At 42.8% G+C, this 14,933-nt stretch overlaps 1 protein-coding gene across 1 annotated transcript in view; it reads right to left on the reverse strand.

Annotated features, from left to right (window-relative positions):
* The window catches only part of LOC111150752 (EPH receptor A4), a 143,785-nt gene that overhangs the window by 49,399 nt on the left and 79,453 nt on the right, over window positions 1–14,933 (reverse strand). The window contains exon 5 of the mRNA XM_022508374.1: window positions 9,954–10,292. Coding sequence (XP_022364082.1) covers window positions 9,954–10,292 — 339 coding nt within the window. The remainder of the gene's footprint in view (window positions 1–9,953; window positions 10,293–14,933) is intronic.

A 14,933-nucleotide genomic window follows, 5' to 3' on the forward strand; every position in this document is an offset into this window, starting at 1 on the left:
GTGCCAGGCAAAAAGGAGTGGCCCACTCTTCCCTTCTTCCCTCTTCCTCTCCTTGTACGAGTGATCTCAAAATAGAACAAATATTTCAAATCACTGTCATTTTACCCATAAGATGTTTTAGATAGATTTCTTTGAAAAGTGGCCCTTGTGCTTTGTCATAAAATAAGTAAAATAAAAAGTAGAGGGTATTATGCTGAGTGAAGTAAGTCAATCAGAGAAAGACAATTATATGGTCTCTTGACAGGAATTTGGGAGGCAGGGCAGGGGGCCATTGGGAGGTAGGGAAGGAGAAAATGAAACAAGATGGGATCAGGAGGGAGACAAACCATAAGAGACTTAATTTCAGGAAAAAAAAAAACGGGGGGGGGGGGGGGGGGGGGGGGGGGGGGTGGATAGGGTGGCTGGGTTATGGACACTGGGGAGGATATGTGCTATACTGTGACTTGTGTAAGACTGATAATTCACAGACCTGTACCCATGAAGCAAATAATACATTATATGTTAATTAAAAAACAAACAAATAAATAAATAAGATAAAATAAATTAAATTAAAAATAAAATAAAATAAAAAAGATGGTTCAGGAGAGCCACAAAGAGTCCCCTTTAGAATGAGCTGACCAAGTAATCAGAATAGAGGAAGAAGGAATTTAATATAAGATTTATTTCTTCAGCACCGTACCTGAATTGATAGCCATTTTGCTGACTGTTCAAATTCCCACCACACTCTGGGTACCCACTTTCCTATGTGAGACCAAATCATTAGTGACATTTTCCAACGAAGCCATGGGGTTCACTAGGCAGGCGACCACAATGATGTCTGGAACCACCTTTCTTTTCTGTTACTGTAGCTCTGGGGCAACCTATGGATTCTTTTTCATTTTTCTGGCACAGGCAAAGGAGGGAAAATCGTGCCTGTTGGTGGGGGAGGTGGTCAAAAGTTGGACTCTGGGGGAAGACATTAAAAGAGCTATTTTTAATGCGGATGGATAAAGCTTAGGCTTGCTTATCCTGACAGATTAAAATGCAAAACCTAAAAAAAAAAAAAAAAAAAAAAAAGTCCTCACAAGCCTTTACCTGAAGACAACATACGGAATGCTCTCTCACTATATACCCACATGAAAACAGCACGCAGACGTGGGCATGCAGAGAAGGCTCTGTTCGGTGGGCATGACATGGACACGCATTTTAATGAGTCCCCATAGATTTAAGATCTCTCAATGCAGAATTAGTCCTACAGCACAGCTCTTGGTTTTCCTGGTGTTTAAAGGAAAAAAAAATCTTTAAAGACATTAGTAGGGGGTTAATGGGAGGTTTGATAAAGTTTCTTCGGATCTTCTTATTAATGCTTAGGGCAAGCTCTCTCCAGAGTCTCTCCGAGCCCCTCTGAGAAGGTAGTCATTAATTTAGCCAGTTGGAGTGTAACTAGTCAAGGTAGAAACCCATCTAAAACCTTTGCTAGTCTTGCACTGTTCATTTCTCATCTCCGCCAGGCACTTATTTTTCAAATCGCTTGATGGTGCAAAGTCAGTGTTAGTGTTCAAAGTAACGAGCACAGTACTAAGAAATGAAAAATGAATCAGAAATACACTGTCAAGGGTTTGGGGTAAAAGCTGGCGAATGAATTTTCCTTCCCACCAAAAATAAAGTGTGTGTGAATATGTACATTTATGTAAAAGTGAAGGGATGGGAGTAGAGAAACAGTGTCCTCAGTCTTGGGTGTAAATAAAACTTCTACTTCCTTAGACAGAAAAACAGTTGACTATTAAACAGCATGGGTTTGAACTGGACAGGTTCACTTACATTTTTTTTTCCCCCAGTACAACACTGTACTATAAATGTATCCTTTATTCCTTATGAATCCATAATAACATTTACTCTTCTGTAGCTTACTTTACTGTAAGACTACAGTATATAATATACATAACACACAAAATATGTGTTGATCGATTGTTATCAGTAAGGCTTCTGGTAAGAGTAGGCTACTAGTAATTAAGTTTTGGGGAATCAAAAGCTGTATGTGGATTTTTGACAGTATAGGGTAGGTGCGCTTAACCCCTGCATTGTTCCAGGGTCAACACTATTATCGTCTTTTTAAAAATGCAAAGCAATTTTTATCTACATACAATAATTACTAGTTCGTTCTCTACACACACACCATTTGTCTATGCTACTCAGTCAGCCTTGAAGCAGGATAATTTAGTAGGTCCTTCTATTTTTTTCCTCCTCCCTAGGACTTGTGGCACCCACCCTGAATACAAATTCATGGGCCCCGGTGCCACACACAAGCGGCTGTGTACCATTGTACATCTCCCAGTTTATTTTACTCTTAATTATGATCATAATTAGTGAGTATGCTTAATAATGATAGAGGTGGCAACGATACTCAATACATGAAATTATTTTATGTATAATGGTAGAATCAAGAGACTATTCCTTTTAAAAAAAAAAAAAATGTACTCCCTGTTGTTAAATGTACATTTCCTAGGCTTTATGAACTAAACCAGGAGCCCATGGCTGGATCCGGGCTATTAATGAGAAAATCATCTCCTGGCTTCTCTGAAGCCCATTGTGTGCTTGTTTGGGCCTATAATTACTTAGGCACAGAAAGGACTCTCCAACCAGCTTCCACTGAGAGGTACTAATGATCACATACCAACCACTGGGGATGGGCTACTACTTCCCAGCAAAATCTCTTGATGCAATCGCCCTACGATTTGTTTAAAGAATTTTAAAATATGTCTTTAGAAAGATTTCAGATTTATATTCAGCAAGTTTCATCACGCGTCTTTCCTTTAACTTTCTTAGGAGTAAGAAAAATAGGACATGATTTACTTGAGATCAAAGGCAAACGAGAAATCACCTCGGTGAGGGGACAATGTCAAAGAGCAGTGCCTGCGATTGTTTAAGAAGAAAATTGCGGCCAGCACCAGCCAGCCTGCAACACTGCTCAGAACGCACGTTTTCAAGAGCCCTGAACGCTGCCTTATCAGAACACTTAAGCACGTTCCCCGTTCTATTTAAACCTGAGTGTCACTGGGAAAAGACCCGTGGTACAAGACAGCGCAGGCATGCTTGAAATTCAGACTTGATTCCCTGAAATCGTGTTCACATAGTCAAAATCTCTAAAAACAGAAGGTGTCTTGCCAAATATTAAAATTGTTTTGAAGGGTGCCTGGGTGGCTCAGTCAGTTAAGCGTCTGCCTCTGTCCGGGGTCAGGATCCCAGTGCCGGGGTCCAGCCCTGCCTCAGGCTCCCTGCTCAGTGGGGAATCTACTTCTGACTCTCCCTCAGTTGCATCCCCCTGCTTGTGTTCTCTCTAGATCAAATAAATATATAAAATCTTTGCATAAAATAAAATCATTCTGAAGGTAAGACTGACCTAAATGTTAGAGTCCATCACAACCTTGGCCAGGGTGGTTTCTGACAAATGACCCTAGCAGCTCAACATTCCCTCAAACTCCTTCCTGAATCGTGGTCTTTCTCAATGCAGTACTCCAGAGCAGGAGTCGGCAAACCTTTTTCCACAAGGAGTGAGATGGTGAGTATGTTCGCTGTGGAGGACGTTGACTCTGCTGCTGTCCCGTGAAAGCCGTCTCACATGATACCTGGATGAAGGCATGGAGCTTCGTTCCTAGAAACCTTCCCTACGGACACTGAAAACTGAATTTTCTATCATTTCCCAGTGGTGCAGAATATTATTCTTTTGAAATAGAGAAACCACTTTTAGTGGGTTGTACCCACCTGTCAGAGGATCGAGATTTGGCCCCTGGTAATATAGTTTGCCAACCTCTGCATCAGGGCCCTAAAAGAAGTCAGATATTTGTGCTTTTAAAAGTATCAACAGAGCTTCCCCACCCCTCACTCTACTTGCCTTCCTTTCAAGCTTACAGAAAAGCCTCCATTCTGGTCACATCTTATTTGGGTTAGTATTTTATTTACCATTCCCAAGATCACCAGGACTGTGCTTTCTGCCTGTTAATTTGATCATGACCCACACTTGAGGCCACTCTGGTGCTGCTTGTCACACTTAGCTATGGTTACGACCACTCCAGGATGACCTTGCTCTTCAAGGCCTCTCACCCCAGGTCAGACTGGACCTCCAGACTTCTCTCCCTTTCTGTTTCTTTCTATCCGTAGGTATCATTACACGAGAGCCCCATACCTGACAACTGCATTCCTTACAATCTGATCAGAGACAGAAGAATTATACACACTGAAGCTGAAGAAGTTTGCCGAGGCCCTTTCTGAAGCTCTCTTCTTCATTTGATATTTATCATTTTGTAGGATTTTTTTTTTTTTTCAAATCACACAGAAATTGTCTAAGCTTCAGACTCCACAAAATTTGGTGCCACCATGCCTTGAGCACATTACCTAACTCAATTGCTCTAAAATGTTTCCCTTTCTCCCACCAACTCCCTGAAGCTTTCCTCTTACCATGTAGAAGACAGGTAGCAATTATACCCAGTGGGGATGAGAATTCCCACTGTTCTCCATTGTCCTATTCAAGTAACATAATATGTCTAATTAAAAGAGGACAGAGAAAGAGAGAATGGGAACCTACCAGTTGAGTAGTAAAAGACAGTCTGCCTCTTGCACTTAGTTATTTTCTTTTCTCTACTCATTATTTTGGCTTTATTAAATTTATCGCTACCTGATAAAGAGTCCACTGTTTTTACTATAAATAAATGTGTTAATCGACACACGGGTATTGAGTATCTACCAGGGGCTGCGCAGCGGCATGCCATCGAGGTGTCCTGTCACTTCACCATCAATGTACTATTTTCTTTCAGTCTTAATTGTCCATCCTAGAGAACAAGGCTAGTCTAACTAACAAGCAGTACCAGTTCACTCGGTGGTAAAGCAACTGGGATTCTTCACAAGAGGTCCCAAGGGGCCTTTTACAATTGCCTATCCTCTAAGACAGGGTTGGGAGCATTCTGTTCCCAGCATGGAGCAGCAGAACCAAGCAAAGGCAGGATCTTGATGGAACGAACACTTGAAAGGTCAGCATTTCTATGAAGTCATGAAATCTGTTTTTCAAACGTATTACTAGAGCAGACTTCCTCAATCTTGGCAATGTGGCCACATCAAACCAGATGACTCTGCTGTAGGGCTGTCCTGTGCATGATAGGATGGTTAGCCACATCCCTGGCTTTCACCCACTAGATGTGTGGATCCTCGTAGCTGAGATAACCAAAAATATCTCCCGACATTGACAGATGTTCAGGGATGCATGTTGAACAACTCACTATCCCCATGATGCAGCTAGCTTACTGTTTCGCCTTTCAAAGAAAATACTTTGGTAGGTGTGGGTTTGGAGGTAGAGAGGAGGCAGGATTCAGGTGCTTTCTGCTAACTCTGTGGGAGTATTTAGAATTTTTTCCCCCATCCTTGAAATTGCTGTTGGAGCTCATTTCTGAAGAGCCTATGGAAATAAGCCCTACTTCTTCATGCTCATAGCTCATGGCTATATTCTTGGAATTACAGACTTTTAGAATTAGGAAAGATCTTAGAGATCTGCTAGGTTCAAACAATTATGTAATCCACCAAATATCTGCACTCCTCCAAACTCAGTGTGTTACAGATGTTTGTGACTAGGACACTGCAGCTGTGCCAAAGAGAGATCGCCAGATGCCATTTCATTGTCAAGTATCTAGAATAGGATCTCATGCAAAATAAAAATCTAAAGTGTGATCATTAGGGTGCCTGGCTGGCTCAGTTGGTAGAACCTGGAACTCCTGATCTAGGAGCAGTGAGTTTGAGCCCCATGTTAGGTGTGGAGTTTACGTACACGTGTACATACACACACACACACACACACACACACACACACACACACACACACGTACATGTGTAATCGTCCCAGGTGCAGTTCAGGGTTAGGAGGGAATACAACCCATGGCAGCTCATCATGATTTAAAATAAACCAAACAACCTCAAGTACAACTCGGCCCCAGAGCTGGAAGACAGGGGTGGGGGACTCGGGGTGGGAAACGTGCAAACTGGCTTTGTGATAGTAAGATCTACTGCTGGCTGCCATCTCAGCATTTTTAGCAAAACTATTCACAGTTGTGTTGCTTGGCCAGAAAAACCTTGTTTCATTTATACAGCTTTCTCTGTCCCAGTGACATGTCCGGTATTCATTTGCCCAAGATGGTCCACTTAAGGAAAAGTAAACCAAAGAAAAGCCATTGAGAAAACAAATCACCCAGCAGTCTGCTTGTTCATTTTTCACAAACACCAGAACCATCTCCTCCTAAATGGAAAACACAACGGTCGCTGGGGGATGTTAGATGGGGGAGGGTGAACATGTTTTCTCATGGAACTTCCCTTTGCACCTCCTAGAAGGTAACGCAGGAAAGTGACAGGGTAGGGACGAATTGCTTTTTCCTCATCTCTTCTTTTACAAAGGTGATTTCTGTGGAGCTTCCCACCTTCACCCCCTTCCCGCTGCTCGCTGCTCCTTCCAATTCTTGGCATGGGGGGGGTACCCAGGGGTGGGATGGGAGCAGTCCCACACCCTCTCTGCTCTCCATACCTACAGACCTGTCCAGGGTGGACAACTTCCATAGCACAGTCTTTCTCCTTGTGGGGAGCCAGCTGAGCTAGTTTCTGGGTGACCCCCGGCAAATGTCATTAGAGCCAGCCCTTTTGGCCACAGAAATAAAGCTTACATCCTTCAATCAGATGGTCAGCAATAAAGCTGAAATCCTGAGTTCCCTTTGTCTTGGCTCCAGTGTCAATTGGGTTTGAACTCGGGAGGGGGAGGAAAGGCATGTTATTTACCTCTTAAGACCTCAACAATATGATCTGGATTAGAATGGTTTAAATAACCATGTGAGAACACCGGCCCATTCACACCACATTCCACAACTAAATGATCAAAGCCTCGTCAAAAGTCCATTTCCGTGCCCAGATACTCCAAGTCTGGTTTGACCAATGGGGAGCACGCCAGGCTGAACACAGGGATGCTACTAATTATCCAATCACTGTAAAAGAAAGCAACTTTGTCCTTTCGGGAGCAGGGAAGAGGGTGCTCCCGGGTTTCAGGTACTGGCCCAGACATTAGCTTGGGTGAGTCAGGTCACCTTCACAAACCTGTTCAGCCATGAGAGTCTCAGAGGTGGTGATAAAACCAGGTACCCCAGGAGGGTCTGTGTCTGTTTGTTAAATAAGTTACAAGAAAGAACCCTGTGAAAACAGGGCAAAACCGGACAGCCGTGAAACTGTGGCTTTCAGGTAGCAATGCTAACAATCATTTGTTCTATGTATTCCTTCCAGAATGAGCCATCATTGTCTATAAAGTCCCTAAGGAATTTAGTTTAATGAAATGATAGGAACAAGTTCAATTAGAATGTAATTGTGTGTATGTAAATATGCTTAGGGGAGCTTTGGTAGAATTTATGGTTGCTCCATTCACCCAGAATTTTGGCCCACATTATTAATTTGCCCTACCATGAAGAAAGGGTTTGTTCATCAAAGATAAACTATTCCGCCGATAGTGAATTAGGGACCTCCAAATCATAGCAGGATAATGAGGCAGTGCGTTGCACATGTACAACTCTCAGTGAAGCGAAAGCTTTCTGGCGGACCACATAGGAGGTCTCCTTATTGAAAGATTTATTTTTAATTTTGAACAGCTTCCCAGCATTACCCTTCATGAAAATTAAAATATGGAGCTGGAATTTTGTCCTGTTCAACAAACCTCCTGGCAGGGCTACTCGCCACAGCAAAGACAACCTCACTGTGTCAGAGGAATTCCCCGTCCACCTTTCTGTTAGAGCTCAAAGAATTACACCTACATTTCTAATAAAACGTGGGACTTTCTTCCTGCCTCTCTAGTAACGGTTTTTGCACATTTTCTTCCTTTGGAGGATTTTTTTTTTAGCCTGCCTTCTTTGTGCTCCTTGGGCCTTCTGGCCTGGTAGGAGCTAACATAATTCCATGGCTTGAATTCTTACGTGTATTATATAGAGAGTCATAGACATACTCCTACCCGCAAATCAGGGGGAGCCAAGCCTGTCCTCAGCACATCTCCCAGAGGCTGTTCTCTGCCAAAGAGAATGACTTCACCTTGTATAGCCTCAAAAGGTCCCTTCCTACTTTTCAATCAGTTAAGAACATGAGGCAGTGATGTGTTTGAGGGGAAGTACATAGGCTGAACATAAGAATATTGATTGACTCATAAACCAGATTCCCCAGCGGGTGGACAGAGCTTGGCTTCATCTAACTCAAGAGACACTAGTAGCACCAATATGTCTTCCCAAGATCTATGGCAAAGACAGAGTACTCATTGATACTATCACAACCTCCTAAATCATACTAGTCTTTGTAAAAAAAATAAAAGCAAAGACCACGAACAGTGCTCACCACCTGTAAGTACAGAAAGACAAAAGCGTAACCAGATGATCTGTTCACGCCGCGTATTTTAAAAGACTGGTTGCGTTTGTATAGCTGAAACTGCCCTCCGGTCACATCTGCCATTCTAGCTCCAGCTTAAAATCTTGCCCGCATCATAACTTTGTATTTATTCTAGAGAGTTCAGGGCAGAGCAGAAAAATAATGACTTTAGGTTGGGATGCTGGAATCCTTTTCAATGTAGGATCAATTAATATAGATATATTTAACTATCGAGTGCACCTACTGAAACATTCATGTAAGAGGGAAGTGCAGGGGCACCTGGGTGGCTCAGTGGGTTAAAGCCTCTGCCTTCGGCTCCGGTCATGATCCCAGAGTCCTGGGATCGAGCCCCACATCGGGCTCTCTGCTCAGCAGGGAGCCTGCTTCCTCCTCTATCTCTCTCTGCCTGCCTCTCTCTGCCTACTTGTGATCTCTGTCAAATAAATAAATAAAATCTTAAAAAAAAAAAAAAAAAAAAGGGAAGTGCAGTGAGAGGGGACAGGGCTGCGGGCAATTTATAATCCTTTTCCAGCGAAGTTTGTTGCTCTTAACAGCCTCATGAAAGAGTAAACCACAGTTCTTTTCTCCTACTCCCCCTTAACTCGGCAGAAATAAATAACAAGGAGCCAGCAATGTGAGGCAGAGATCCAGGATGGAAAGTGAGTGCGAGAAAGTGTGGAAACGTTTTCAGGGGAGGACCGGGCATGAGGAGGTCAGGAGCTGGAGCCTAGAAATGCACACTGTGATCTGCACTTTTAAATATCCAATATCCAAGACTTTGTAACAGTTCTACAACCCAGCAGAGACTCTTTGTGAACAGAGGATGTTTTCAAGTCTACAGAGTTAAAAGGAGAAAGCAACGCCGGATACTGATACGGGGAAAACTAACTCTCTTCCTCCACGTTTCAATTATGGATTCAACTATGGAAGAGGCTGCAAAACAGTAGACGTTTTCAGGAAAATGTTGTCAAACCGCACAGAACGCCCATTAAACTATTCACTGTTTGTAGATTTACATGAGGATTCTAGCAGAGGTCCAGATACATTTTTTAATTTCTTAAAGACCAAACAAGATCCAAACAATAGCCACGTATGCTTTGGCTGGAAAGGCAGCAGATGCCGACCTAGCACTCTGCATTGGTAAAAATCAGTTTTATGATTCAAAATAATCTGTTAAATGCTCTGATGTCCAACCATGGACCTGTGATCAATATAGCTGATACGAATCCCTTACAAGAGAAGTCCAACATGGAGTGACCCGGCTCACTAGACTATCATCCCCTTCCCATCAGACACAGTCTTCTAATCTCACCGAATCACCACCACTTAGTATAGGTCATGCTATGCAGCTGGTGTCCAAAAAAATACTTGCGAGTGAATGCAAATTCTTCCAAGTATCTTTTATATTACAGAGCAGCTCACGGGTTTATAATTAGATCCGTGTGATTCTACTTCAATGTAGAACTTTAATATCATTCATGGATACCAACATAAGCACACCCCCCCCCCCCGAAAAAATTTGTATCATATAACAAAGGAGATCTTGTTCCTACCTGCTTGGTTGGTTGTTACGGTGACAGATACTGACTGGTCTGGGCTGGGATTATACTTGGACACTCCATTCACTGCCCAGATTTCAAATGTGTAATTGGTGTGAGCCAGGAGGTCAGTGATGGAAACTTTGGTGGTTTTCAGGCCATTCTGCTGTGGGGTATAGTGGACCCCACTTCCACAGGGTCGGCACTTGCTGAAATCACCAGCTCCGCATTTCTTGCACACCACATTGTAGGAGATATCCTGGCGGCCACCTGTGTTCTGAGGACTGCTCCATTCCAAGTTCACCGACGTCTCATTGACATTCGAGATCAAGTTGAGGGGAGCAGATGGTGGGCCTAAGAAAAAAAAAAAGAAAGACACACACAGATTATCAAACCAAGAACTAAAACTATCCTTTTGGAATCACTCAGAGTTTATTCTCTGCAGCTCTAGGAGGTAAGGTGGGCCCATGCGGCAAAGAAAGCAGAAAGCAAATCACCCCGGCAAAAACAGATCTTTTCAAAGAACCACATGAAAGAAGGCTGCCTGTATGTTATTCTCAATCCTGTGCGAACAACAGTAGCACTGACTGCCGCTCGGAAATGTCATGCATCTCGACATCAAATGGGCTTCGAGTTCAGGCTTCTCTTTGAAGTGGCAGGAAAATACCAGAACTTATCTAGTTTTATCTCATCATCTGAAAACAGGCATATGAATGTGATTCTAGGATCCAGGGCCACGGTGGGACTCTGGTAAAGTAACAGTTAATGTAGCACTTTTGAAGATACATCACAGTTCCTAAGTGCAGCATGTCCTCAAGGTGGAATAAAATTAACTGAATTGTCTAGAGAGGCAGGCTCTTCGGTTCAACACAGCAGTCAAGAGTTTACCTTTTTCTAAGTAATTCATGGGAACTGATGTGACCTGGCTGCAGAGATGTCAAAGGTACAGCTGTTGGGAGATCCCAACGTGAGGCAGACATTATGCAAAGGCTCCCGGGCCTCATCCTACCCCTCAGCAGCCCAAAGTCACCCGGGGCCCTTTTAAGCATACTCATTCCCACCGGCATCAAAGAGTTTATGAAACGGGAATGATGCTAGTAGCTGTTTTGAAACAGAACAACTGACTGCAAACAACACAGTGGTTGGTTTTAAAGATAGTAATGAATATATAAATAAAAAGAACAGAGAGCCACGCTGAACCTTCTTGTTTCTTGCTGTAGATTCGTCTCCACATGCCAAGAAGTTGTCACACACGCTGCCTTCAAGAAGAATTCGGGTGGGGAAGGGAGGGAATGTTCCTGGTCTGAGCCACTTCCAAAGGCTGAAGAGACACCTGCTACACTCTAATGAAAAATACCTACTCAATGAAACACATGGAAAGTCCTTTCTTTTCCTTCCTCTTTCCCATTCTGGTCTTGCAGAAAAAGAACCAGAGCGAGTTTTAATGAAAATTTGAAGTTTCTTGCTTACCGTATTTATTCTATTTCTAATTTACCTGCAATGACGGCTTTGAGGGAAATGTTTCGTGTTCATCAGGAAAAGGAAGTTAAATGGAAGCCTGTATGAACTGGGAAGAAGCTTTAGCTAGTCAAGCATAATAGAATGTGTTGTCCCAAAGTAGTCATTGAGAAGGAATTGAAAGAGGTAACCTATTAATCAGGAGCCATACACAATATTTATTACTTAGCTCATGCTGATGAATGGCTAAAGGATTTTGGTGGTAACACTGAATAAGGTAACCCACCCTCCATTTCTCTTCTTAGCATTTACTTGAAGACTCACAAAGCAGGCAGAACTCCCTATCTCCCCCTGAGACGAATTACCAACAACCACTCTCAGTTTTGAGATCTGTTCCCCGTCCAGTGTTGTTAAGAGTGTGTTTAAAAGTAAGATTACCCCCACAGAAGTCTGCAGGAAGAAAATGTAAATGTCTTTCTTCTTTAGGTTTCAAATTTATACCTATGGTCCCTAGCACACTGACTGGACTATAATAAAGATACATAAATGGTTTATGAATAAATGAACAGTTATTTAAAATCACGGTGTCCTAGAGACAGACAGGATGCTAAGCATCATTTGGTCAAATAACTTCATTTTCAAGATGCGGGAACTGAGATCCAGTAAGTGGATATACTAATACTGAAATCTCATGCAACTCAGTAACAAAATCAGACTAAAATCCAAAAGTACTCCCACTCTAGAGTTATTTCCACTCCCTTATGGGTATTCCCCATCAAAGGTATAATACCAAAATTGGCAGTTTCAGCTAAAGTTTGAGATGTAAAGGTAGGGAAAGGGAAGGTGTATTTCAATCCCACTCAAATTCTAGATACGTTTGCCACCACGGTGAAATCCATTAGCAGTCTGCCACTAAAGCTGACCACAGCGTGGTTTATAAAATGGGTCAGCCACGGGTTCTTATTTTGCTGTGACTTCCAGAGTTAAATACGAGTGACTCTTAAATCCATTAACCTCCTTGCCAAGGTTCCTGGTCCACTTTCACATGGGAAAATGTGACACAATGAATCAAGCAATGCAGAAGCAAAAAGTCAGTTAATTAGTATGTAGGACGGGGCATGGCAGTGTCTAAACAGAGAAGAAATGAAGCAGAAAAGGAAACGGTCACAGGACTCAGACACAGAACACTGCCCTGTGGGGGCAAGGTGTTGGCAGGGGGTGGGGGAAGGGGAGGGATGACGCAGGATTTCAAATGGAAGGCTGGACCAGAACAAGTGGTAGCCTGGAACAGCCTTCTTCCTTTGGGCAGTGAGTCTTATTAAAGACAACCCTGAAGTAGATGCTAAAGGGAGGAGAGAGAACAGGACGAGGCAAGTTCAAATTCAGTGATGCCTCCGTGAGCGGTTTGGTGAATTGCACTGCATTTATGTGTTGCTGCCATAGGGAGGGATGTTATATGGGCTTCAAAACTGGACAAGAGCACAGTTTGTTTGGTGGGTTTTTTGGCAGGGGGCGGGGGGGAGGCAGAGGGAAAAATGCCCACCCAGGACGATTATAATGGCGTTCTGCAAAGGCCTGGGAAAGGACTCATGCTTTATAAATTAAAATCTTAATGGTGGTTGTGTTTTGTTTGTGGGATTGTGGTTTTCTTTTCTTTTTTTTTAAACTCGTGTCAATTAAAAGATCATGAACATATTTCCTTTATAAGGAGGGACCATCTTTTCTTCAGAAAAGACTGTATTCTCAAGACAAGCAAAGTACACACTTTAATACAACCAAAAGTCTAGCCAGACCCAGCAGTCATACTTAATATTAACAGCTGTGCCTTAAAACCATTATTTGTAGAAATGGCTATCAGGAAAAGAAAACAGTGTTCTGCATAATATGGGCTCTCTCAGTAAATACAAGGAATCCAGGAGGGAAAAACTTAAATCTCCGATTATCTTGTTTTCTGTTTACGTAAATCATGAATCTGGATATTTGGGAACAAGTCAAGTTTCTGAAAAGTGACTGTGGCCTTTTTCATCAGAAATCGGTCCAACCGCAAGAAAGTCTCCAATTACAAATATGAGATCTAAAACAAAATGGGTAACCATACCACTTGTTTAAATTTTCTAGTCGCCATGTTGAGATCATATTCACTGAGCATACAGCATCAGGGAACTTACAGGTCGTGTGCATGGCACGATTCTGTCCTTCCCAAAACTTCTCACTACTAGCCCATATGTAGGATCGGCTGCAATCCCGCTTACACAACGATTCCACATTTCATTTATTTCTGTCTTACTCTGTCTGGAAAATTCGATGGGGTCCTGCTAAGCAGACATACACTACGTATCTGTATGTATCACCGTTAGATGTGCTCTTCAAGACTGTTGATGTCTTCATCATTTCCCAGTGTCTCCCCTGATTCCCCGTCCAGACAAGTTCCACACGTTTGAGGAGCCCACAAATGAACGAACGCCTAGACAGAAAACTCACAAAGTCCCCTAGTGTGTCTGTGGCCCACTACCTACGGTGTGTGAATTAATACAGGCTTCCCTGAGCTAAAGCTGGAATAGTCAGCTCTTCCCATGGAGACTCATTAGCATTAAGCCCAGTAAAGGACTTACTCGGTGTACCTAGTTTAATTCGACGTCCCATTTTCTGGAATTTAAAAATACTTTGGGAAGATTCAGTCAGGCTACTTATCATATCCTGTGCTTACTCCTGTTAGGAGGACTTGTGGACCTCTTTCATGTATTCAGGAGGCACTTACTATTTGTCACCTGCTTTCAAAGATGGAGGAAAAAAGAACTCCGATGCTTTCCTGGATAAAAGGAGGAACTGGGGGGGGGGCAGGAAATCTGAGGGAAAGAAAGACTGAAGGAAGCCAAACATGGCTAAGCACAGGAGGCACAGAGCAGGCTCTCTGCTGGCCCTCAGCATTTTCACAGCTCCGTTACCAGCCAGTGTGGCTGGGAGTGTAAAATGTGGGCTCCGTGGGGCGCCTGGCTGGCTCAGTTGGTAGAGTGTAAGACTCCTGATCCCAGGGTTGCAAGTTCAAGCTCCACACTGGGTGTGGCGATTCCTTAAAAGTAAAATCTTAAAGGGGTGCCTGGGTGGCTCAGTCAGTTAAGCATCTTCCTTCAGCTCAGGTCATGAGTCATCAAACCCCGCATGGGCTTCCCGCTCAGTGGGGAGTCTGCTTCTCCCTCTCTCTCTGCCCCTTCCCCCATATGTTTGCTGTTTTCTCTCAAATACATAAAATCTTTTAAAATTTTTAAAAAATAAAATGAAAAAAATGTGGGCTCCATCAATCAAATTTGCTAATTTAGGATTGGTTATTATGACTTTCCTTCCCCATCTTGGTTCCAGATGATGGTTTATTCAGGTTTGAAGCTGTGGAAAACTTCGTATCTGAAAAAAAATTTTCATTTTCAAAGGCAGGCTAGCATTTTCCTTATTAGCCTTTAAAGAACCACAGTTTTCCTTCACATTTTATTTTTATCCTCAAAATTAAGACTTTTTAAATACAAATCAATCAAATGCTGAAGA

Source organism: Enhydra lutris, unplaced genomic scaffold (assembly GCF_002288905.1).
Source record: "Enhydra lutris kenyoni isolate GAN:26980312 unplaced genomic scaffold, ASM228890v2 scaffoldscaffold1, whole genome shotgun sequence".
Classification (NCBI taxonomy): Eukaryota; Metazoa; Chordata; class Mammalia; order Carnivora; family Mustelidae; genus Enhydra; species Enhydra lutris.